At 40.2% G+C, this 27,531-nt stretch overlaps 1 protein-coding gene across 4 annotated transcripts in view; it reads left to right on the top strand.

Moving 5' to 3' along the window:
- KLF12 (KLF transcription factor 12) overlaps window positions 1–27,531 on the top strand; it is a 425,486-nt gene that overhangs the window by 187,384 nt on the left and 210,571 nt on the right. For all 4 annotated transcript variants that reach the window (XM_080799529.1, XM_080799528.1, XM_080799530.1 and 1 more), the window contains exon 3: window positions 11,789–11,878. In XM_080799529.1, the coding sequence (XP_080655655.1) occupies window positions 11,789–11,878 (90 nt within the window). The remainder of the gene's footprint in view (window positions 1–11,788; window positions 11,879–27,531) is intronic.

Here is a 27,531-nt window from a genome sequence, read left to right on the forward strand (position 1 = left end):
TTCATAATATCAGTAATTACAAAACTAGTGTTTCTTAAGTGGGGGCACCTTCCTCCTCTCACCATCCCCCTCCCTTTGACATTTGACAATTTCTGATTGGTACAGCTGTGGGGGTGAGAGAGTGCTACTGGGATCCAGTGCTAGAAGGCAGGGATGCTGTTGTACATCTTACAGTGCACAGGGGAGCCCCAGCCACAATGATGTATCTGGTCTAAATGTCCATATTGCAGATGGTGAAAAGCCCAGGTCTAAAAGAATATTTGAGTCATGTCATCGGACTTCCTAAGGGGGCATATTTACTCTCTTTATAAGCAACATTTATTTTATCCATATTCAGTCTCAAGCAGCAGAACAAAAGGTAAAAGCAACTTCCTGGGTACCATAAGTTAAAGAGTTTCAAAATTATACTGTTTCTATTTTTATGGGTCAGATTTATGAAGAGGCTGGCAGGAAGTTACAAGGCCTGAGTAAATGCTGTGCCATTATAGAATTCTGTAATAAAAACGTGTACTTCAGATTTCTGTTGAATATATTTTGTTTCTTTTCTAACTTTCATTGTGTTACATTTTAGAATTTGAGAAAAGGGAAAAAATTAGCCTTGGATTTAATTTACTTACACATGCACACATACACATACCTTATAGAAAGTCTGAGATGGGTTAAGGGTGGTTGATAAAATGAGCAAGCGTGGACGGGGGAAGGACAGATGACGGCATCTTGGTTGGTGACGTGGAGGTGTTCATATCACTGGCTTCGTATTGTCCCAAATATGCAAATTGTCAGCCGTTTATATTTATTTTACCTTCTCTTTTGTTCTTTTGTTTTCCCCCCAAAATTTTTCAAGTTTTCTACCTTTTGAATTGCAGGCTCCTCTGTAGGTATCTTCTCTAGTAACATACATGTTAGATATGTTGTAGTAGTGTTTTTCTTTAAGACAGTATATCTCTGGGCAATCATATGAAGGAGAACCAGAAGTAAAGGGTTTTTAGCATTGAATCGAATAGCTCGTGGTTGCTGGGAAGGGCTGTCAGACACGTCAAGGTTGCACCTAGTACTTAGAGATGTTAAACGCCCTCCCTGGGATGCCGGGGGAGAGGCAGGTCATGTCTGTATGAAATTGGTGTGCAGCCTTACTGTTTTAAACAGACAACATAGTTCATTCTTGCCATTTTTCCTGAGAAAATTTATTTTAATTGTGTAGCTCAGTCTTCCTTCAGCTCCCATCATCAGTATTTTTTAACAAATCTACCATTTCCATTCTACTTTTTTTTTTTTTTAAGATTTTATTTATTTATTTGGCCCAGAGAGAGAGAGAGAGCACATACAACAACACAAGCAGGGGGAGAGGGAAACAGCAGCCCCTGCCCCCACCCCGGAGCAGGGGGCGGGGGTGGGGAGCCCAATGTGGAGCTCCATCCCAGGATCCTGGGATCATGACCTGAGCCAAAGGCAGACACTGAGCCACCCATGTGCCTCTTCCATTCTACTTTAATGATAATTCATAGAATCTAACACGTAAACCTCAGTGGTTCTTCAGAGTCAAACAAAGATCAGATTAGAACATCCACTATTAAAAGTAAGTTTGGAGCAGCTGGGCAAAATAGTATTGCTACTAATTAAAATTATTTAATATAGCTCTTAACATAAAAGACTTAAAAAGTACTCAAACACTTGGTGTGCATTTTCTCATTGAAGCCTTACAACAATTCTGTGAAGTAGGAAGTTATCTGCACTTTACAGATAAGAAAACTGAAACCATCAGAAGGTTATACACCAAACAAATATGTGTTGAGTGTAACCCAGGAAGTGTATTTAATTGAGCCCATGTTCTAGGCAGTATTCTATCCCTACTTACACTTCTGTGCAATTATAAAAATGTACAGAAAAAAACAGAGACATGGACATAGAGTGCTTTTAAAAAGGTAAAATATCAGGTATTTGAATTCTTGGAGATGGTATTGGAAAGAAATGAAAGTGGATATGTAACAGCGTTGCCAATAGAAATGTTGATTTAGCTCGGGATTTGGATGATACATAAAATTTAATTATTACACCTGAAGACATCATTCAGGGAATCTGGAAAAGTCATAGCTAGAGGTGAATATACTTGGAAATTGAAAGGTAACATTTTGCTTGAGCCTGTGCATTTGGCAGCCAACCAGTAATGTCTTCACTGCATCCCCACGATCCAGAGTATTGGGGGAAAAAGAGACAGGATATGGCCACTTTGTGACATGTCTGACATGGCTGTCCAGACAATGCCAACTATTGCAGCTTCGTCATTGTCAATAGAATCTTTTAATAACAATCACTTTTGTTACATTTTCAACCACATGACAAACCTTATGTAGTGCTTTTACAGGCTTTAGCAATCCTTCTTGGATGAAATAACCTGTAAAAATCATCTTTTTCTACCTCTACTTTTTTGAAACATGCATTAAAAACCAATATTGTGCTTAGAGTTTCCAAGGAATGTAATATGATATTTGGTATAGAATCTTAACTCAATAAAAACCCAGTTTACTTGTTTGCAGTTTACATGCCTTTCTGGCTACGGAGGAGAACCTTCAGGTCGAGCTTTTGTCTTTTGTTTTCATCAGAATAGTTGAAATAAAAAAAAAATTAACTTGGATTTATAATTCTCCTCGAAGTTCTTTTACTTATTCCCAACTCCTCAGTGCTATTTCTTCAGGCTGTGCAGGAGACAAACTCTCAACAAGCCCATGTTGTAATAAGATAATCCATTTGGATTTGATAAGGAGCCGTTTAACATCATTGTAGACCAAGAAAGGTAGAAATATAGGTCAATAGTCATTTCCTTTGTTTCCTACGGAAAATAAATGACTTAATATTTGATAGTCATCTTAATTTTCTCTAGGCATAGAAGACCCGTGTTGTTATTTCATTACATAAGCCATTCAGTGCTCTGAATGTGTTTTCATTATTATCCACACGATTTTCATAAAGGGTAAATGACTGATGAATATGTTCATGTACAGTCCTTTTAAACTTGTAGTTTGGCATATATTTGTTCCTTCCTCCTTTCCCTCCCTCCCTCCCTTCCTTCCTTCTTCCCTTCCTTCCTTTTTCTTTTTTTTTTTTTTGGTAAGTTTCAGTTATCGCAGAAGTCTGTAAAACATTACAAATCCTGCAGACAGTGTTAGTAAAAGCAAAGTCAGTTCTTGTCTTGAATACATAGCTAACAAAATGACATATGCATGTTTGCTTTATTTCAACCAAACCTGTGTTTCCAAGTTTGGATACATTTGACTTTATGTATCTCTCAGAAGATTTGAACACGCTCTGCTTAAGGGAAATCTACCTCTGTGTGTCACACATCTTGTGTATGCAGAAATATATTGGAATTAATGATATACCCAAATATTCATGTAATCCAGAGTTGAGTAATTCCTTTTTTTTTTTTTTTAAGATTTTATTTATTTATTTGAGAGAGAGAACATGAGCGGGGTGAGGGTCAGAGGGAGAAGCAGACTTCCTGCTAAGCAGGGAGCCTGATCCAGGACTGGATCCTGAGACTCCAGGATCATGACCTGAGCTGAAGGCAGTCCCTTAAGTAACTGAGCCACCCAGATGCCCTAGAGTAGGTCCTTTAAGAGATATTGGAGGACTCGGGGCACCTGGGTGGCTCAGTGGGTTAAGGCCTCTGCCTTTGGCTCGGGTCATGATCCCAGGGTCCTGGGGTCGAGACCCGCATCGGGCTCTCTGCTTGTTGGGGAGCCTGCTTCCCTTCCTCTCTGTCTGCCTGCCTCTCTGCCTACTTGTGATCTCTGTCTGTCAAATAAATGAATAAAATCTTAAAAAAGAGAGAGAGAGATATTGGAGGACTATATGACATGGTGGCTTTTCCTACTATGTTTCCTGCCTCAACCTTTGTGGACAGTCTAGAGAGATTAGTGCCATCCTCGACACTCCCTCTTGCTCTGTTTTATCATCATTCTTCCTCCTCCTTGTCAACCATCAAAGGCTGTTCATTCTGCCTCTGAATTTTCTTCCTCCTCTTTCTTCCTGCTGCCATGGCCTTAGGTCTAGCCTACTACCTCTCCCCTGGGCTACTAGGGTGGCCTATGAACTGGCCCGTCCTTCTGCATCCAAACCTGTATGCTCATGGGGCATCTTCCAAATTAATTCTAGTGCTGTCTTACTAAACACAAAGCTTAAACATACTGTGTATTTGCAAAATAGACCTTCACATCTTCCAGTCACATATTGTGTGCCGCCCGAACACATTTCTCCCCCATGTCCCTCCAGCTCTTGAGGCGGGGAGGTTTTCTACCTCGTTCGCTTGTGCCCCTAGCAGGTAGCATATAGCGGCATTAAAGAAAAGTTTTTTAATGAAGTGCTGTAATCCATAAGGCCCTTTGCAACCTGACCTAATCTCTTCTCCAGTGTCTCCTCCAATAAGCAGTATGCTCCAGCCACACCACAGCCTCTACCATTCTCCATAAATGTGGGGTATTTTATAGCCCTAATAAGACTGTGCTTATGCTCTCCTTCTCATCTGTCAACAATCAGTATCACCTGGGTCAGGTAGACCCAGGAGAATGAATTGACCTTATGTCTGCCTACATTTATTATTCTCATTAGCCCAACAAATATTTGCAGAGCACATACTATCTGTTAGACACAGTTATAAATCTGGGGGTAGGGATACTGTTACAAACAAGAAGATGAGGTCATGTCCTTCCTGGAACTTAGATTCTAGTTTAACGGCAAATAAAGAATTTGTCAGGTAGTGATGAATATGAAGATGGAATAGAATACACAGAGGCCCAGAGGAGAGGACATTTTTGACGTGGCTGAAATATAGCCTGAGCAGAATGGTATGAAATGGGGTTGGGTAGCTGGTTCAGGGGCACCTGGGACACGTGGTCGGTGGTACCCTGTAGGGCAGGGAAAGGACTTTAGACGACCTTCGCACTGTTTGCCTTCAGTGTATCTGTAATCAGCCTGCCTCTGATTTGCTGCTCCTGCCCCAGCCCTGGTTCCAGCCTTTTATCAGATGTCAGGGGCCTGGACACACTAGCCACAGTAGCTTGGGCGGCTCTGGGCCCATAGGGTTTGCAGCCGGAATCTGAATACCCAGCGGTTGAGGCTCTCGATCCCTGAGAGCAATGGAAGGTAGACTTAGCCCCAGAGTTAGACTGTCTGCCATTTTCATAATGTCGGGTGGATGACTTCATCTCTCTGCACCTGTATTTCTTGTCTAAAGTGAACATACTAAAAAAAACGGGGGGGGGTGTGTGTGTGGAAATAAATGGCTAGGATAAAACTCTATGAAACTTCCTTCCTTTTGTTCACTGGTAATACCCTAAGTGCCTAAACAGTGCCCGATACTCAGTAAGTATTTTTTGGAATGAATCAGTAAATGTACAAATGAATGATTTGATGAATGTAAAACACTCAGTACATATACCCTCAGCAAATGGCAGCTATTGTTATTATGGTTGTTAATATTATTATTTTTAAAATTGTGATCCCCGTGATCATCCTGTGGTTGTGTTGCAAGTGTAATTTTCCATGTGTGGAGCCTGCCTGTTGTGTTGGCCATTCTGCCTGGGCCCATGGTGCCTGGTTTCTGTGTGCATGCCTGCGCCTGGGGAAGGAGACTTGGGCTGGGCACGTGCTTTCTAATTCCTGTCTGCTCTGTTACCTAGCTCTGGGCTCTGCTGGGGCTAAATCCTCAGAATTAGATTCTGCTAGCCCTGTAGAGAGTCTTTTCTGGAGTCCTTTTCCAGGACTGAACTCACTTTTCTCTCGTCTTTATTTATTTACCGAGATATACTTCACATGTAACATTATGTTAGTTTCAGGTGTATAACGCTAATGATTTGATATTCGTATATATTGTGAAATGATCACAGTGGGTCTAGTTAGCCTCCAGCATCTTATATAAGAAATGGTTTTTCTGGGGCGCCTGGGTGGCTCAGTGGGTTAAAGCCTCTGCCTTCGGCTCAGGTCATGATCCCAGGGTCCTGAGATCGAGCCCCGAATCGGGCTCTCTGCTCGGCAGGGAGCCTGCTTCTTCCTCTCTCTGCCTGCCTCTCTGCTTACTTGTGATCTCTGTCTGTCAAATAACTAAGTAAGTAAATAAATAAATCTTTAAATAAATAAATAAATAAATAAATAAATAGCTATTACTTTAAACAGCTTAAAAAAAAAAAGAAATGGTTTTTCTAATATCCATTCTCTTAGCAGTCTTCGAATACACAATATAGTCGTACTGACTATAGTCACCATGCTGTGTGTTACATCCCTGTGACTTACTTGTTTTGTAAGTAGAAGTTTGTACCTTTTGACCACCTTCCCTGCTACACGTAGATACATATCCCACCTCTGGCAACCACCAGTCTGTCCTCTGTATCTATGAGCTCACTGGTGTTTTTAGTTTGGTTGTTTTTTTACAATTACATGTATAAGCAAGATCGTTTAATTTTTGTTTTTTTCTGACTGACTTCATTTAGCTTGATATCCTCAAGGTTGATCCATGTTGTTGCAAGCGGCAAGATTTCCCTCCTTTTTATGGCCGAATAATTCTTTTATCTTTACATGACGTCCTGTAAACTTGTTGCTCGTTGACTTATCCTCACGGCCCCACACCTGCTCCTACGTGTTAGATCTCTCCCTGCAATGTTAATACCTGCCCGGCTGAGCCGAGGTTTTGTCCTCCCTCTCTAGGGTGTGGTTGATGGTAGGCGAACACTTCTTTTGCCATGATAGTGTCCTGTTTCGTTGTTGTTGTTATTGTTTTTTGGTTTTTTGTTTGTTTTTTACATGGTTTCTGTTCTTCAGTCTTTGGCTTGCCCCTGTTATTTGCCACAGTGCCTCGTGGTTCACAGATGTGGCGTGATTGGAAGGAGGTGACTTTGGCACAGCAGAGACCCTCATTCCCTGTTTATGGAGAGATCTGGTTAACGGACAACCCCCGAGTGTGTGCAGTTCTTCAGAATATGAATGACAAAACTAATTTTCTGTTACACTTCGTATTAATGTGGGGGTGGAGAGTGTTACTTGGACTCTCAGATGACATTTCTAAAATTTCAGTGTGAACTGCATTGCTGTGGTAATTAAGCACTTGCCAACATAGGAAACAATGATCCTTGCTATCAGGAAAATAGAAGTTACCACGTGGCAAGTATGGTTTTACCAGTCCTTATGACAGACCTAATTCCATGGTTCAGTGGGAGGAATTTGTGGAAGAGTTTTGTCTTTTTAAGACTGAAGACAGATAGTTCAAAATAATATATATATGGCTCATCACAACCACTGGAAGGGATTCAAGTCGAGAGTTCCAGCAGGCCTAGCTGAGTTCTTAGTTGTACTGATATGGTCATCAATGTGACATCTTCTCTCCCATGCTGCAAAACAATGGAAGATGAAAGTCTGGGACAAATGGCAAAGTACGTTTGAACTGATATTTATTTTGTACCATTAGAGGTGCTTTGATTATGCATACGCCTTGCACCAGATTGATTGATCATTGTGAGGATATGTGAGCTTAGGAAAATACGCTCTTACACTTAATCTAAGAGATTATAAATTAAATGTGATGCCCAGGTGTATCTCCTTGAGTATCAAACGTAGAGGGTAAAGTTTTTGTATCATCCAAGTGCATGAAACTGTTGTGTAAATATTGAATGAGCCACCAAGGGTATATGAATATTTTCAAAACACTGGATAGCAGATGAGTTTACCATAGATTTTTCTGGGTGTTAAAATCAGGATGGGATTGACTTGCTAAATTAATGATGAGGTATTTCTAGGATAGGATGCATGATCTCATCAAGGCAAGGAAATATGTTGAAACTTTAATTTAAAGGAAAAAAAAAGAAATAGCTTTGAAACCATGGGCTTATTTGACCTCTTACTGATATTCCCCAAAATGTTGATACTCACCAGTGACCAGAATTTGCACATTTAATTCACTGACTAAATTAGCTTAGTCCTGAGAGGAGCTGTTAATGGAGATTCCAGAGTTCCTGAGAGAGGTAGAGAGCGGAGAGAGAGAAAGAGAGAGAGAGAGATGGGGAGGGGTGAGTGGGGTGGGGAGGAGGAGAGTGAAGGAGGAAGAATGGGGGATGGGGAGAGAGAGAATTGGTTTGGAACAGAGCTGTACTCCCTTGGTAATGTTGAGACCTTAGACAGTTTAACCTCCTTATATCTCAGATGTCTCATCCTCAGAGAATATAGCATTGACTTCTTGGGTTACTGTAAGGACTAAATGAGTATCCCTTAGTACAAGGTCTGGTCCTTAATAGATATGCAAATATGATGTGTTGTTATTGTGTTTTTTATCAAGATAACAATAAAGTGATTTTTTAATTCTGCATTGTGATTTGTTGTATAGTGATAGATATTTGAACCTGTTGGCTCCACCTGATTCTAATCTCTTAGGTTTGTTGATCCTTACCTGTATAAAACAAGATGAATTTCACTCTTTTGTGTTTCAGCACAAGTTTGGGGGCTATGATGAAACAGTTATGTTTTCTCCAAAGAACTGGATGACCCACAGTCAGGAAGAGGGTGAAGAAAAGGCTTGCATTTTGGGAATAGGAGGACAGATTCTAGTAGTTGCCATGGGAAAGTCCCACCCCATTCTGTTTTTATGAGATGATCATTCAACATTGGTCCCTATGTTTCCTGGCCATTCCATTCAAAATATTTTGAGATGTTAGGATCATTGAAGGTTGTGCTTGTCCTGGTTTTGACTAAGAGAGCTACCATCACCTAGACTTCTGTGTTGCCAAATCTTATTCGGCAAAAAGGAAAGTCCAGAGTACCGTTCTCATTCAGTGTACGTGTGGTTGGCCAACGGCCATCTAATAAAGCTAATGGTTAACTTTTGCTTTAATTAATAAAGTGTACTCATATGAAGCACGCAGTGTGAGTGTATACACATGTGTGTACATGTGTATATGAATGTATACATACACAAATGTAAATTATACAAGGTTGTATAATATCAAAATGTTCATCACAACTAAATATACAAAGAGTATGATGTTCCTTAAATTGATGACTGTGTAATTTTATTTACCTCTTGGGAATCAGTTGAGCTATTGATTCCACAGCAAATGTGTTTTGATTAAGATCATAGCAAGATATGTTTGACAGCAATTTCGAATTATTAAAGGTTATTACATGTTTAAAGTCTACAGTCAACTGAGATTGTATGTATCTGATTTTAGCTTAGGGAGATAAATCTATCGATATTTTGTCCCAGGAACTATATCCTCAATGCTATACAATTACCATGTGTTCCATAAAACCCATACCCTTTCCTGAATGGTCTGGAATATAGTGTGATGCTCAGTGCTTATGTTTATACTAAACAGGGTTGGAATCATGAATGTAGAGATTAATATGCTTTATATAAATTTACAATAACACTTTCAGACATATATATAAATTGAATCTGCACTAGTTGAGTGTAATAGTTAAGGATTGGTTTCTTAGCTGTGAACACTATTATTCATGGTGTTTATTATAGTTGGGGCTGTGGACGATCCTGGAAAATCGTGGAAAGAGAAATATTTTGAGGGAAAACTTAATTTCTTTAAAAAAACTCTCAAGAGGTGTTTTATTTTTCCACTTTTATAGGAGACTAACATGTACATCCTATCTTTAACACACGTAGGCTTATTCAAGAGTAACAATAAAAAAAAAACATGAAAATACAGTGATATTTAAATGTGCTAAATGGAACATGGGCCGAGTCAGGTTTTCATGATTTATCAGTTTTTAACTTCAAAGACTCTGGTTAGCTTGCATTTTTTAAACTAATGAGTTTATCACAGCCTGTGAGGAGAATGGTTAAAGTCTATCAGCTGTAAATTGGTACAGAGCACTGAAAGGGACATTAGCCTCTAATCAGATTCCAACAGTTCATTAAACCTGTCTTTCCAGAATGCTCTTTGTCTTTTCCCTGCCTTTGGAGGCATCTTCCCTTTTCCTCCGGGCAAGACCTCCTCCAGGGTAGGAAGCAATATCAACTCATTCTTCATTGTCTACCAACCAAACAGCCTACGGGATGCTTTGTTAGGGGAGATTTCTGGCTGCTGCGAAGGGCAGGGGCGTGGAGGGCTGGCGGGCTGCGGGAAGGCTTGCTTAAAACTGGGTGGTTGCAAGCCAAGCTGGCCGCTTCCAACCACGGAAGCAAGTGACACATTAGGATTTGAGATCCATGCCTGATGTGTAAACAACCCACCAGCCTCCATGAAAGGATTTAAAGCTTGGAACAAATTAACTGAGCTTGCCAGGGAGACCACAGTTCTTTCTGCTTGAAGCTATTAGGATGCAAAATGCCTAAAAAATATGGACAAGTCAAAAGCACAAATTTAAAAAAATGCATCCTGCCAGTTTTGATACTATTGCACATTTCTAAGAAAAGAACCTGACAGTAGTTTTTCTTCTTTTTATTACCTAATAGACTAGGTAGCATGGAATTTTTAAATGCTCATTAGTTAGCTCTGGAGTAAATTTGCCTTTTCTTCTTGTTGATGTCTCAGAACAAATATGTGTGATAAGAGGCCCTATAAATTTTATTTCTTATTTTTCTTGAAAAGGATTGGCAAGAAATAGAGATAATTAGAGCTTTACTATACTGCACTCTGTTGGTATTATTTGGTAATAAAAACATTTATGATTTGTCAAAGTGGGAGTTGTTTTTATTTAACTACTTGATAGAAAAGCAACTATGTGAGAGGCCAAAACTGAAGGTGTAGAAATGCTATTAATCTTTGTCATCAAAGGTAAGCAAGATATTTAGAAACAGATCTCTTTTTCTTTTAAGAAGACCACTTTAGAGTCCTGTGCTTATGTTCTATGATTGAGCAAAGAAACCATTCTAAAAACTCAAACTTAGTCATTTCAGTTTCTGAGTTTGGTCAGTAGGGGAAGGGACAGTTGACATTCTAAACGTGTTGTAAAACAGGATTTTGGCCTGAAGCAAGCAATCATAAGTGTCTTTTGAACTCTCTTCATAGGTTATTGACTTTAGAAAATCCCCAAAGCAGTGAAAATTAGTAGAGAATAACCTCGATTTCATCTTTTCGTAAATATTGTTTGAAATTCTACTGAGTCACTATAGAAATAAGTAGAAGTTCTCCTTTCAAGAAGTGGCAAATTCAGCCAAACATATACCAAAATAGAAAACAAATTGTTATTTATTTTTTGGTTGTGACTTGAGCTTAAAAATTTATATGAGTTATTTTTGAAATAAATGTTTGGGGTCAATACATAGAAATTTTCATTTGATCTGAAGTGCCATACCAAAATTCAGTGTCTAGAATTATATTATCTTGTTTTTAAAATTATTTAGATTTTGACAATAATATGAGGATATGGTCATTTTTTATCTATTTTCTCCTTTGTGGATTTCTGCACACACGCAAACTCTGGAACTAAGGAGGAGAGAAACATCCTTCTCTTTCCTTCCACTGCCGCAAAAGTGTGATGAATTTTTCCAGCCCCATATAAATTAATGTTAAGGTTTCTTTACTCCAGTTTATTATAGTCTGACCTCCAACCCAGAGGTCAGAGAATCAGACTGATTAATTCAACTTCGTGGTCATTATTTCAAATGATAGTTCAGAATGGGGGGATAATTGGTTATGCTGATAGTCTCATTTAATTATACTTCATTGTTAAAAAAATTAGGTTAGCAGTACTAAATGTACTACCATGAAGGAAGAGTCTACCAGATGTCCTCATTTGAATGCTTTATGGGCTGACTTTCCCTCTCTCTCTCTTTCTCTCCTCTTCCTCTCAGAATATCAACACCTTTGAGAACAGAATGTTAATGCTTGATGGGATGCCGTCAGTCAGAGTCAAAACCGAGCTTTTGGAATCTGAACAAGGGGTAAGTTTCCAACGATGCCCCACCCTCTTCTCTACGGGAGCGTGGCAGTTGTTTCCAGAGCATCCTGACGTTTGCTGACTTTCACTTGCCTGTGCTGTTTCTCTCGACCCACAATCATCTGAGACTGGTTGATTCTCATCCATTTGCAGCCTCAGCTATGACTAACTTGGAAAAGACAACTTCCTGAAAGTAGGAAGGCACAGTGACATTATAAGAACCATATGGTTTTATTTAAGTTAGTGAAGGTTTTTGAAAAGCTAATAAAAATCCAAAGCAAAGAGGAATTATTAAAAAAATAAAACAGGAATATATCCTCCATGCCAAAATGGCTTGCTTCTTTCTTTGTTAGGAAGTTACAGGGTACAGGTATGGGAACGTTCCTGTTTGCTGGATTGGTTTCTCTTTTGACATTTGTATTTACCCTTTTGTGTACCACGAGGACTAGAGGACTGTTGACGAAGTTCAGGTCGGTGAGTTTGAAATGTGCGTAAAGCAAAAGAAGGCTTATCTAACAATACATAGCAAAATTGACAAATTAAAATTGAAATATGAAGACTTAAGATTGAGTTGAAAATTGAAAATATGAAGACTTAAGAGCATAGCTGGATTTCTTTTAAAAGGACATGGGTGATTTTATAATTGTTAACATCTGTAGCTTCCGTCGTTGAAATTGTAATAAGGGCAGTGTGACTGCATGTGGCCTTGGCTGACCACGTTTTGTATTTACGTGCAAAAGCACTGCTCGTGTGCCCGAGGGCCCACTGCCTCCCTGTGTTACTAGCCCCCCACCACTGAGGCACTCCAGGTGACCGGAACAAGGATGAATTAAGTAAATATTTCATCTTAATCTTATTAATGTATCTCTTACCACAAACAGCCCAGCATTGGCCGTGTTTTGTGAGCAACCAGAAGACATTTTAAATGTAGATAAAATTTCACTTGTAAAAATCTGTGTGTGTGAGTTGGTGTGGGACCCCAATCGAAGGGTTCAAGGGTTAGGATGCTGCTGGATTAGAGGGACTTCATAGTGAGGAACCGAGGGCATGAATCCCAATAGTAGCATGTAGAGGGTTTCTGCGGTAACCTCCCCGTGCCCGAGCAATCCGGGGCAGGGCGAATGGCTTCGCAGTATATAGTTCTCATACTCACGTGCAGCCTGTGTCTCAAACAGTTTATAGTCAGTGTCGATTGTTGTAGCTCCACAGTGAACTCTGTGGAGTACGTCAGCCGGTTACACGCCTTCCCCGCTCTGGGCCGGACATGTCCGCCGACCCACTTAGGGTCAACCTGACACTCGGGCTGCGGAGCATCACGACAGAAGATTCCGGGTGGCGGCGAGTGATACCAGTTGTTCCTTGTAGGTAGTGCTGCAGGAAAAAGTCTTGTGTTTGCCTGGATTTTCTAGCCTGACTCAATCAAGTTAAACTCTACGTCTTCCAGACCAAGTAGTTTTTACCTTTGCTGTTGGACCTAACATGGGAAGGATTTGTTTAATTTCTTGGGAATTTCCATTTTCCTAATCCAAGTGCATGAGCATCAGTTTCTGCAAGTAAATTTCTACACACCCCGTGTTTAAGTTGAACACACCACACAGACCATAGTGTCCCATTCACAGAGGATAATAGCCTTTTTCCATTGCCAGTGGAAAAACGATAAAGTGGTATGTCCCACATGGTTGCTTTTATTTCACGAGATGTTCTTCAATTCGAGTAGCAGTAAATCTACTCGAGTCACGCATGTTGGAGGAGGGCAGGGAAGCACAGAAGCCAGAGGGTCCTACTTGTGCCGTTGCTCAGAGCAATGATGGGTCATCATTGCCGCCAGCTCTGGGAACCTTTGATGATGTCAGGATACTTCCCCTTTACTGTCCGTTTTCAGTTGTAAGGTGAGGTTTGCATGAAAGATTTAGATGCACAAAAAACAAAAGCCAGGATTCCTAGGGGTTTTCCATCGTGAATACGAACCTCATGCTACTTTCTTTTCTTTTCTTTTTTAAAGATTTTATTTATTTATTTGACAGACAGAGATCACAAGTAGGCAGAGAGGCAGACAGAGAGAAGGAAGAGAAGCAAGCTGCTGCTGAGCAGAGAGCCAGATGCGGGACTCGGTCCCAGGACCCTGGGATCATGACCTGAGCTGAAGGCAGAGGCTTTAACCCACTGAGCCACCCAGGTGCCCTGCTACTTTCTTTATAGAAAGTATTTACTGCCCTCAAATAAGGACAGGAAAAATGGTAGGTTCGTAGGTTTTACTTAACTCTTAGTCACTAAAATCAGTTTTCCTCCTTGTGAATGGAGCTGCTGTTAGTATTTTAACCCTCATTTAGATTGTGTATGTTGAAGGGAAGTAGAAACTTGATTTTATTCTTTTCCTTACCTTTGTATGAACTTCTTAAATATATGGCAGATATAATTTTGTTCTCTTTTACAGTAAAGCTTTAAGAGAAGCAGCCCAGTGTTTAATGGAATGTATTATGACCTCATTATTTATGGAATATAGTAATTTGTGTTTAATCATTTATAATATTTCAGTTCAATTCTTCCTTAAAATTAGGGATAAAATCTAGACTTTGAGTGAACTTCACTTTTGGTAATTTTACTGGAGTTTTTAATTGGAGTATAATGGGGTTGGGTGATACATGGTATCATTTCAGAATCAGAACTATTTTAGATAAGGAATAACAGAATTCTAAAGATTTCCTTATTTCAGTCTTCTAGGACTCTCCTCAGTTCCTGCTAGAAGCTGGTTGAAGTTTGACTATTTTTATAAGAAAGTGTGAACATTGGTGAACTTGATCAAATATGTGATTATGGGCTTTTGAAAAAGATGTGATATTAATAACAATAAACACAAAGTCATAGAAATGAATCAGTGCATCACAACAATGAATGAGAAAGCCTCAGCTTGATGTAAAGGATTAGATTCTGTAATCACTCTGGAAGACCTAATTTCAAGAGTGTGTTTTTAAGACATAGACATTAAACATCCAGTCTTTTGGGGAAGAAAAGTTTCATGTGCTTTTCAGGCTCTGGGTGGCATTGTAAAGATGCACTACATAATACAGCCCCCCTGTTTCAGTGCACTACACACACGTATGTCCATTCTCCTCTGCTGGTTATAAATAGTCCCTGTCAGCTGGTCTATACATATCTCCCCTCCCTTCCAAGGAATTCCGGACCTGATGACCACATTTCAGAGCTGGAAGTAAGACTGTGGAATGAGTTTAGGTTAGCCACTCTGCTTTCTGTCTTCTCTGAAAAGTTCTGGTTGCCTGGCCTCATTCTCTTAATAGTTTAATGGTGTGTGAAGGGGTTGGTCACAGCTCTTCAATCAGATTATAAGCTCTTGGAGGACAAGAATTGTTCCTTGTATTTTTCTTGTAGGTCCCGGCCCCCCGGCAAGTGGTCAGGAAATACATGCTTTCCTTGTCTGGGCATTATAACTGGCATGGTGAAAAAATACAAAACCAGTACGTCATTCCTCGTTATAAACCTGCTCTGTCGACTTCACAGGGTGGTTGTGAAAAAAAAAAAAAAAAAAAAAATGGAAATGCCGGAAACACACATTCTCATTGATGGCATAGTGTTCAGCTTGTAGCCCTGTGAACTGAATAGGTACAGTAACGTATCCACACTGACTCCGTGCCCCTGCCTTCCGTTTGGAATTCTGTCACTCCTGCATCCTTAGTTTTATGATATCTAAGTAGATTATTATTGTAGTCTCTTGAAACGGGACTTCGGTTTTCTTCGGGCTTGTCGGTAATACAGCACATGCTGCTAAGCAGTCCATGGGAAGGGCCTGTGCTCTTGTGATACACTTCAGGGGCACAGCAAGGAGTGCTGGAATGACTTTGACTGTGACCTTTGGTGCTTGTGTCCTGCTGTTAGAAGAGCTTCCCAAATGCTGTCGGCCTTTGGATGTTCTCACATGTTATTAAGCAAAGGACGAAAGCAGGAAGAAGAGGACTGGAACGATTCCACCCAGAGATAAGGCAGGAGCAGAGAAAGGTACTGCCTCAAAGATGTAAAATATGATTTTTGTTCCTGGCCTTGTAGCTAACCGGCTTGAATGGCATTGGGAAGTGACTTCATAACTCCAGGCCTCTATGTCCTCATCTGTACAGTGGGGGTATTAAAGGCTGGCCCAGGTTCCGTCCAACATTCTTCAAGTCTGGTAATGGGCCAGGAGTGAGAAAAAGCATTTCTCCTTAGGAGTTTAACAATCCTACCACGAGGAAGCTACCTGTGTGTGCAGGTAGAAATGCCGAGACTTGAAAGGGGGACAGGCCCAAGTTCAGATGTTCCCCATGCCACGGGCCAGCTGTGTGGGACCCCTTGGTCTCTGTCCACCTATTTCTCCTCTTCTGGGAAGTGAAGTGAACTGTCCAGCCTCTTAAGAGCCTGCCTTCCTGCTTGAAGAAGAGAGGAATAAAAAGGGCCCCATTGCTTCAGTTTCTACGGATGCAATTATCGTAGCATATTTAGTAGATGAAACAACTAGACTAATTTAGAATTTTAAAAGAAGAGTTAAGGTAAATCTCTAAGTCTAACCCTTTTTTTTTTGAATTTTTATTTAAGCATATCTGGAGAAATATTTCAAATTCTGATTAGATTTTATTACATAAGAAATGGGATAATGAAGCCAGAAATCAGTGATTACCTGAACACAAAAGTGACACCATATTTTGGTGTGACAGTGGCATTTGGCCACAGTTTTTTAGAAAAGGGGTTCTGCGTGTGTATTCAGAGATGCTTCCTGATATGTTTATAGGGGAGATGATGAGGTGTCTGGGATTTGCGGCACAGTGAAGTGGGAGGACAGAATGCATGGGGGGAAAGATGAGGTACGACGGGCCAGGATCCTGTCATTGCTGAAACCACGTGACCGGTACCCCGGGGGCTCGTGTAACCATTCTGCCTGATTTTGTATATCTTTGGGATTGTTGGAAGTAAAATGTTTAAAAAGGAAAAGAAGCTCTCTAAAGAAAAATAGAAAAGTTCATCGGTGCACAGGCATCCGACAGAGTCCTCAGGGAAACACGCCTCACCCGGCCACCCTCAGTGTCCTCTCAGTCTGTGGGGAAGGAGTGACAGCAGTGCTCAGGCCTGGGGTTACCCCTCTCCCTTCCACTGTAGGGCACGTGCGTTTCTGACCTGTGGGCCTGTAGGTGGAGAGTGGTAGCAAGAGTGGAGCAGAGAGAGAGGGAGAAACATGTTGGGTGTTTTGCCAATTTTAAGGGCTCCAAACAGTCAGTGATTGGGTTGTAGAAGACCCTCGTGCGTTCCACTGGGGGCAAAGCCCAATGCTTCTCTACCGCAGCTGTGGGGCCCTGAAGGGTGCAGGTGTGGCAGCAGTTTAATCGTATCTTCCATGGCTTACTAGCAGGAAATGTCAGGCCAGATATCCCTATGAGTGCCCTAATTTTAGAGATAGGACAGAAGAGGGGCACCTGCGTGGCTCAGTTGGTTAAGCGTCTGCCTTTGGCCCGGGTCATGATCCCAGGCTTCTGGGATCGAGCCTCACATTGGGCTCCGTGCTCAGTGGAGAGCCTGCTCTTCCCTCTCCCTCTGCTGCTCCCCCTGCTTGTGTGCTCTCTCTCTCTCAAATAAATAAATAAATCTTTAAGAAAAAGAGAGAGAGAGGACAGAAGGGAGTAATGACCCTTTTCCTAGAGGCAGCTTGCAGTAACTTTTGCAAAGCATTCTGAAAGACATTCATAACAAGGCGGTGAAGGCATTTCTGTATCACAAAGGACAGACTAGCACCGTTAAGGTACTGTATTGTACCTTCCTGTAGAGTGGAGTTTTGCTTTATGCTTCTCACTATTCCTCATCATCTCAGAACGAGGAGCTTACAGCTAGGCAGGGCTCGATAAATAGTGATTCAGATGCTATTTATTGTAAGTGAGAGCCAGGGCCAGACTGTAGAATATTGAGGATTTTGAGACAGGTGCTGTTTTGGAAAAGACCCCAATCTTTAGGCTTAATAAAGAAATAGAGACAGGTGCAAGTCTTGTAGCTGAACCAAGACATGTGCTATGGAATGTTTAAGACAGGCAGTTGCATCAAAATTTAGTAGCTTTAGAGAAAAACAACAACAACAACAAACCTTTTTCTTTTTCTCAGAAAACTGTTATGTTTAATTTAACATAAAAGGTTTAAGATGTATCTGTGTGTAAAAGCTTAGCAAGACAGTGTTACTGTAATGACTTTATCAGAAGAAAAGAAAAGGCATTGTAAAAATGCCACTTGCATTACCCTTTAACAGAGGCTCATTATTACCTCCCCTACTGCAGAACAAGAGCCGGTCTAGCTAGTAAATTGGTAGAATTATCTTAGACATATGAATTTGCTTATCATTTAATATTCTCCGATGACCCACGGCTTGAGATCTTTTGAACTGTAGTGAAATCTTTGCATATCACTATGTGGCTTCAAAGAAAAACGTATGTGGAAGTTGTGTTATTCCTAATCTGAGAAGACCATTTAAAAAAAAAGGGGGGCAGGAAAAAATATCTGTACTTGCAAAACTCATTTTAAGGAAGAGCTATCCTCCACTAAAGAAGCCAAGTTGGACTGATTTTAATAATGTCAGAATGGCCAATAAATGTATTAATAGAAAGAATTGAAAATCAATGAGCTGTGATAGTAATTACATATAGTACCCAAGGGAAATATAGCAGGCAGGCAAATCCTTTCCCTTGGGGGCTGCCCTGGGCAAAGCTATGAAGTTGATAATTCTGCCCTCCGTCTTTCCCATTAGCAATGTACTTTCTCCTTCAACTTAATTCTTGTCCATTCACAGCCTAGACGTCCCCAGCCCTCCGTGCATGCGGTGATGGCTCAGGGTACCCACGGACCCACAGACCCACAGATGACCAGCTCTAACTGGAGTCTCTTTAATTGAGGAAAATGTAAAGTGCTATTCTTTCTGGGAGTCATTTGCATTTTTATAGGGTCAGTGCTTTCTAAAAAAGAACACTTCTTGAAGAGTAATTTGGAAATTTTGAGTTAGGGAAAACTAACCTCTCTGCAATATTTCAGTTTATGCATGAGTGTGTTTTCCTCCGTGTACTGGTCTTCGTGGTAGAATTACAAAAACAAAATCTGGACCATGAGGCAAGAGTTGCTCTTTATCTAGATGTGTTCTCATGTGCTAATATTTGCATGCTGATTCACAGTTTATAACTGTGATTATAGCTTATTTAACCCTTGCAGGACTTTTGCTTTGGACCACGGGGGATTAGTTACCATGGGAACTGACCTCTTACCGTAGACAATTAGAAAGCCAGACAAAATATATGAAATGCTTTTACATATTGAGCAACAGGCAGTTAAGGACTATGATCCTTGGGAGTAGGGCAGAAAAGGAGGTGAACCTTACTAGTGCCTTAGCCTGCTGCCTAAAGGCAAAGCAGGGGGAAGAACCCAAATAGGGCCTAGCAGTCACTGAGTTAGGCAGCAGGGATTGGGATTTGGGAAAGATCAAGGCAACTGGTTTTTAAGGGGAATAGTAACAGAGAAAGGAGTTGTACGGAGAGAGCTCCAGAGATCCTCAAAGTGACCCCCTAAGACGGGTTTGGCTAGGTAACAGTCTACCTGTGTGTGGAGGAAAACAAGGAAAGAACAAAGAAGGCAATTGGCAAAACAGTTTTTTTTTTTTTTTTAAAGATTCTCTTTATTTATTTGACAGAGAGAGAGATCACAAGTAGGCAGAGCAGCAGGCAGAGAGAGGTGGGGAAGTAGGCTCCCTGCTGAGCAGAGAGCCTGGTGCGGGGCTTGATCCCAGGACGCTGACTGAGATCATGACCTGAGCCCAAGGCAGAGGCTTAACCCGCTGAGCCACCCAGGCACCCCCTTTTTAAAAAATTATTTATTTATTTATTTATTTGAGAGAGGGAGAGAGACAGTGTCTGCCCAAGTGTGGGGGAGGAGCAGAGGGAGAGGGACAAGCAGACTCCCCACTGAGCACAGAGCTTGACTCTGGGCTCAAACCCAGGACCCTGAGATCATGACCTGTGCTGAAGTCAGTTGCTTAATTGACTGATCCACCCAGGTGCCCCTCTGGAACAATTCTTAGAGCTCACATACTGTTCCCGCAGACGAGAATGGAGAGACACCTTTGTACATGGGGTAGAGGTCTCAGAAGGGCCACAGGTTAGTAATGGGACTGAATTCATCCCACAGTTGTCTGGGCTGGGTTTTGCCCTGATGCAGGTGAGAAGCAAACCCTGAAAGTGTCAAACTGACCTGGAAGTTACTTAATTATACCAGAGCAAAATCCACCACTCTGGAGGAACACATACAAGATCTAGCCTTCAGTGATGTAAAGGTTCCACTATCTGGCAATTGATCATAACTGAATCAATTGATCAGGTAGCAAACAAGATGAACAAAACCTCTGTGACCTGTGGAGGAATCTCAAGTAGTCTAACATATGTACAATTGCACTGTCAGGAGAGGCAGGGTCAGAAAAATCATTTGAAGAAATAATGGCTGGACATTATCTGAATATGAGGAGAACCCACATATCCAAGAAATTCAGTTAGCCCCAAGCTGAAGAAACCACACCAAAGCATCAAATAATCAAGTTGCTGGAAATAGGTAATGAATAGTCTAGAAGCAGCCAGCAGAGAAGAGAGGAATATATCTGATATACAAAGAAACAAACAATCAGACTTCTCACCATGCAAGACAGAAGAAAGAACTTCCTTAGGTGAAAGGAAAAGGACACTGGGTAGAAATTCTGGGTCTACACAAGGAGATGAAGAGCACTCAAAATGCTAAGTCTCTAGGCAAATATAAAAGATGTAAAAAAAAAAAAAAGAAATCTTTTTAAAAGAAAATGATGCAAAGCAAACATAATAACACATTGTGGAGTTTATGACCTATTGGATGAAAATCAACAACAGCAGTAGCACAGAGATGGGGGCATGGAACGAAGTACACCATTTGGTATGGTATTATTTGAAGGTAGATGGGCAACCACACACACGCACACACACACACACACGTACATGCACACACACACACACACACACACGCAGTAAAACAGCCAATAAAGTTAATAAACCAAAGGTGGAAGTGAACTGGAAGCATTTTAAAAAATATTCCATTTTCTCAGAATGAAGGCAGAAAAGAGGAAAGATGAACAAAGAACAGGTAGGAGAGAGAGAAAACAAAGAGCGAGTTGGTGCATTTAAACACTGTATGTTAAGAATTGTGTTGAAACGGGAAGAGTTTAAGCACTCAATTTAAAAGATAGATTTTCAGCTTGGGAATAAAAGCAAGACCTAAGTACATCCACCTGTAAGGTGTTCTCTTTAAATATAAAGATACAGGTACGTAGTAAGTGACAGGGTACAGTCAAGAATAGTCAAAATCATGAAGCAGAAACAAGAATGGTGGTTGTCGGGAGTTTGGTGGACCGGGATGTGGGCAGTGTGAGGGTGTAGAGTTTCAGTTTTGCAAGATGAGAAAAGAGCTGTTCCAGAGTAACGTGAATGTGGTTAACACTACTGATCTGCACATTTAAAGATGGTTGTGGGTAAATATATTTTGTGTTCATGACCTCAATTAAAAATAAAAATAAGTTTATAAACCCAGAGAACTGATGATTCATAACTGTACCAGAGAGCTGGTGTAGATTACTGCACTGAGTGGCTGAAGGAGAACTTCAGCAGAAATCATTTCAGATGGCCTCACATGGGATGTGACTTTTGTAGAAGGCCTGCTTGTTATAGCAGCGGTCATGTGTGAGTAAATGGCCCTGCTTTTACTTACAATAGATACCTCTTAAATAAATGTTGGCTTTAACAGCGCCCTTCTCCTGACTCTGGAGGAAAAAGTTTTGTGTGAAACGTGAGGTCACTTGCAAGGTCTGACTCTTCCCTGTCTTGTTGATTGTGGACAAGGCTTGTCCTCCTCCAGATCAGACACTGGAATTCTTATGTCCGATAACATTTTTATTAGTAAAGAATTTAAATATATATAAAAACCTTTCGAGAAGAAATTAAAGACATGATCACATTACCTTGCAATAAAAGCTGTTAATAGTTTAGGATATTTTCTTCCAGCGACATAATAAGTCTCTACTAAACATTCTTTTATTTATTTTTTTTTAAGATTTTATTTATTTATTTGTCAGAGAGAGAGAGAGCGAGCACAGGCAGACAGAGTGGCAGAGGGAGAAGCAGGCTCCCTGCGGAGCAAGGAGCCCGATGTGAGACTCGATCCCAGGACACCGGGACCATGACCTGAGCCGAAGGCAGCTGCTTAACCAACTGAGCCACCCAGGCGTCCCCTAAACATTCTTTTAAACAAGCAGAAAGTAAAAGGATAGAGAAAGATATGTATACCCTAAATCACAACACCAAAAACAAAGCTGTGGTCCCTGTATCAATATGAGATGAAATAGACTTCATAGAAAGGAATATAGCCAGAGATAAAGTGGAACGTTTCATAATGATAAGATCATTTATTTATAGGATGTAACAGTCCTACATGCTTTTGTACCTAAGTAAACTCTTGAGTATGTAATGTCATCCCCATTACTAAAGAAAATCGCGGAGCTCTTCTATGTCAAGGTCACATCCCCAGTAAGTAACAGGGATGGGACTGGAGTCATGTGTTGCGAATCAGAATCTTTTCACTACTGTAAGCTTTCTTTGTTGTTCAGCTTTGATAGCTGTTGTAGTTACAGTATTGCAAACAATCTGATATAAAATAATTCCCACTGCAATATTAATGTTTAAGAAGGATTTAAGCAGATCTTACGGAAAGTGTTAGTTGAACATGCCAATAAATGCAAATTTACCTTGAGAGGCTCATGGCCACTCCAGTAGTCTGCAGTAATTATGAACTCTTGGTTCTCTCTTTTATTTTAATTGCATAGGATTAAAAAACATTTTTTTACTATGTACCATGTTTATTTTAATATAAAATAATGCTTGAAGGTATTTAATAGTAGGTAGAAATTACAAAAGTATTCCCTGGTCATCACATGGGCAAAATTGTATTTCGCTGTGTGTCAGTTTTGGAAATCTAAGGGAGCAGAGCAAAGCTGACACCACATAAATTCAGTTTTCTAGGAAACTTCTTGGTCTCTGTCATAGTATCTTGAAAGCCCAGAGTTTTATAAATATGTAACAACATAAAGATGTCCACTGTGCTTTTTCTTTTTTTGCTTTACACATGTCAGAGTCATCACTGAGGACAATGTGTACGTACTTTGCTACCAAGGCACATTCCACCTGGTGGAAAGTTTGATCAATTTAATATCTTTCTGACTGGTCATGTCTGTGGCCTGTGAAAAAATGAGTCTGTCTCTGATCCGCTGGTTAGTCCTTTTTCTTGTCTGAAGGGAATACTGTCAGATTTTCTTAGTAAAAGAGTATCTACTTTTTGTCAATCGTAAATGAACTCTGATGTTCAGATGACTTATAGTTCATTCAAAGATCCATTCTCTTTCCACCTCTCAATCTTCAGTTTCATTGCTGTGCTCTTGTCATAACTAATTATACCTTTTTCAATAAAGCCATGAAGATGATGATTGAAAGTATTCACTCTTAAAGCCTGATAAGACTTCAAAATTAAGAAAAAGAATATACTATTCTTAGGTTCTTTTTTTTTTTTTTTTAAACCTCAGTGTATACTTTTTTGTTTTCAGCATGAAAGAAATTAACACAATTGTAGTTTACAAACCTCTAACCTCCTTTGTCTAAGTCAGCTCTAACCAAGAAGTAGAATAAGTCTCCTGGGTTGCTTCAAGTTTTGTTCTAAATTTCATATGAAGAGGAATATTTAGACCATTTAAAAGTGGATCATCAATATGTTGTGTGTTTACTAAGAAAACAGAGGCAAAACATTTGAGGTGAAGTATTTTCTATGAATACTGTAGTGGCTTCTGGCACATTTTAGGGACCAGACAGTTTAGACATTGTTTTTAGGCGCATACACATGATCTTCTCATGTATAGGATATGTTTCTCCCCCCACCCCCTGGCAAATATTGTACTTAATGAAAACTTACTTTTTTTTAAACTTAAAAAAATTTTTTTTAAAGTAAGTTCAACCCCCAGCGTGGGGCTCAAACTCTTTACTCTGAGATCAAGAGTCACAAACTCTACCTACTGAGCTAGCCAGGCACCCCAGTAGAAACTTAGATTTTTGGAAGTTTCAGTATTTTACCCTCAAACACTCTGCGTGAGAAAATTATTTTCATACACATCATCATTATTACTGTGATAAATAAATATCAATATTAGGTCAAGGCCCTTAATGTCTATTCTTTTATTGAGTCATAAATTAGATATCAAGACCGTTCTCTCATTCTGTTCTCATTGCATGACTATATGCTGACATTTGCTCTTATCTCCCTCCCACCAAAGTTTATAGCCACAGTGGCTCTCAATTTCCACACTGACATTCCGCAACTACGTATAAGTGGATATGTTACCTTCATTTCTCTTCCTTGGATTATTCTCCTTGGGATAGATTCACATTTCTTTGCAGGGTCTTTTGAACTACAGAAATGTATTTGGGAAGACATGAAACCTTTTCCTATATTTAAATTCAGGTATAGTAAGGGGTATAGAATTCAGCTAGAACAAATGAAATTGTATACATAAAGCTTAACACAGTGCACTAGGCATTAGGTAAACAGTTAAAAGCAACTGCTCTTGCAGTTGTTACTGTAGTCTAAATTTCTTAGTTTAATGATATAAAATGATATATGTATATGATATAGTGCATGTAAATTAAAATATATGCCTAGTTATTCCATAGATCTCAAAAGACTTAATGATCCTCCAAAGCTACACTGTTTCATAAGACTCCACTACCAACTAAAAAATGATATTGTCCATATGTATGTTTACACAATAAACCTATACTGACATTATGTTATTATGTACTTGCCTTTATCATAATGCACATTTAAAAATAAGTGTCTTTAGTTCTTTATTCTTGGACTTAATTCAGGGGTACTGTATCTCATTGTATATAACTAACTTTGCTTAAACATGAAGAACTAGAAACACTTGTTACTGTTGAAGGCATTTGAAATATTCAGAAACACATATGGCCATGATGGTTAAAGGAGTAATGGTTTAAAAATAACTCTCCATTTCATAAAATGAAACTATTTCTCTAGTGAATATTTTATTTTTAAATTTCTATTTCCACAAAGATAGTTGTATTGCCACCATTCAAAATTTCCATTGTTTTGAAAAATGATCCTTACAAAAATAGGAAGAGAACTAGGAGAGGCAAAACTAGTACGTGATATATAATGTGACTGATTTCTTAAATTAATATCTTTTGCTTTTTCTACAGGAAAAATGATGCATAATGTTAAGCTATAACATTTGGAAATAGTGGGAGAAAAGCCACCAAATAATTGATATCTCTAGTTTTTGAATTACATAAATTATCATCTTTACGCCCCGAAAAGTGACTTGCTATTTTAAGAGACCTATGGCCTTTGTTAGAGTAAGTTGTTATCAAATGTTGGGAAATTGTATCTACATGATCTGACCTACTTTATGTAGCTGACATGATTCACCAAAGCGTGTTATCAGAGTGTGTGGTACTCTTTTGGGATTCCGTGGCATCTTTGCTTTCTCATCTTGACTTTTTGCTGGCTTCCCATGTTGTGATTCCAGTCCCCCAGGATAGAATCTTTAAAGTTAACAAGAACAGAAACCCCTCCACTCGCTAGACTTGTACGGCCGGGGTGTGGACCCACTGCCAGTCTGTGGCCCCGCGCTCTGGAGCGATGCCAAAGGTAGCCTCGCAGGGCCGCCCACTCTCGGGGTGAGTGCAGTGGCCGGAGTGTCTGGCTGTTTGGAAGAGGTTGTGACAGACGCTCTGACATCAAATGCCGGAAGACAGGGACAGTGTATTTTCACTGGAAGGGCCTTGAGATGTGGTTTGGCTTTCCTCCACCTGCATCATTCCTTGCTGTGTAGGATTTAAGCATGCTTCTCTGACCTACCAGGAGATTTTCTGAGTTGATATTTAAAAATATCTATTTCTCCACTTCAACTAGTCAGGGTGTATTCTGTTGTTTATCACCGCTACCCACTTTCCTGCTTCAGTATGTTGGGGCTCAGCTCAGTGATTCTCGGGTTAAGCGCATAGACCCTGGAGCTGACGGGCTGTATTTATGCTCTGGCTCCAGCATTTGTTCTGGGACCTGAGCAAGCTGGTTCTCACTCAGTCTTGGTTTCTTCATCTGTAAAATGGGGATTATAGTAATCCCTACCTCGTGGAGTTTCTGGGAAATAAAGGAGTTAATATATATAATATTTACTAGCTGCTTGCTGTTGCTTCATCGTAAGACCCTCTCTGTGCCTGTAGCTGATTTTGGTCTCGGTTATCCTGCACGTGCCAGGACAACATTGCCTCTGCCATGAAGTGTATTCCCATTGATCTCTCTCGTCTGCACTTCTGTTGAATCAACCTGTAGTCACTGCCCATCTAACTTAGCACTTCATTGAGCTCAGATTGCATTATGTGTATTAACTGTTTGATTACAAGCACATTCATTTGTGAATTCAGTCTCAAAACCATCATTTGGAGTGCAAGTTGTGAGGGATCTAGGTAGGCAGTAGCCTAACATGAAGGAGTCCCCACAGTTTATTTGGAAGATGATCCTAATCTTAAATATCCCAGTAGGAGTAGCTCTGCTAGTTAGGGTAGTGTTTAAGGACACTGACACAATGTGTCTGGTCATTTATATCATCTCCAAAGATGGTCCTGGTAATCATCTCTACGAGTGAGGCCAGTTGTAATTAACAATGGTTAAGGAACTTCTCCCAAGATCAAGCAGCTTCTCAGTGTCAGAACTAGCTGCGTTTGAACTTTAAAAAAAAAGATGTTTCCTGTTATATACTAGGTTGCCGGTTAACAAATGCTAGAAATATCCTAGGTGAAGTAATCATGGGAATTCATTGATTTTTGCAGGTCTTGAAGAATCATTCTCATTATTTAATTGTCATGTTTCATGAAAAATATTTATTGAAATAATATTGTCTATTCATTCGTTGACTGAATCTGTCTGATTTGGTTCATCTAGACCTTGCATTTCTTGGTGTTAGAAACGTATTTTCTTCTTCAGAGTTGGTGGTCTGAGGAAGAGTGGTGGCAAAGTGCTACTTTGCATCTGTATGTATGTATCCCTTGCATAATTCAGAGTACTTTATTATGTGTTATTGTTGATGTTTGCATAAATGTAACAAGAAGGTGGTATAGGGTATTGTGATCACCATTTTCCCCATCAACAGTCAGCAACATAATAATGCGGTCATTTGCCTAGAGCCCAGACATCCTCCATGGCAGTTGGGAGATTACAACCTAGGCCTTCCAACACTTAGCCGATAGCTCAGGGGTTTAGCTGTATGCACAGTCCAAGTGCCAATATGTCGTGTACACGGTTCAGGATAATCAGCATTGCTGTGGATGGACGAGATCCCCAGAAATCGTCACGGACTTCAGTGATAGGTCTTAGTGGGACAAGGAAGTGCTGACCTGATGATGTGAGTGCAAGAGGAACTGAGTCTTGATGGATGAGAACAGGCATGGAGAAGACAAAGAAGACAGTCTTGGGTAGGTGGAAAGAGTGTGGAAGAACATTGATGGGACCGGGGCTTAC

Source organism: Martes martes (assembly GCF_963455335.1).
Source record: "Martes martes genome assembly, chromosome: 3".
Lineage (NCBI taxonomy): Eukaryota > Metazoa > Chordata > Mammalia > Carnivora > Mustelidae > Martes > Martes martes.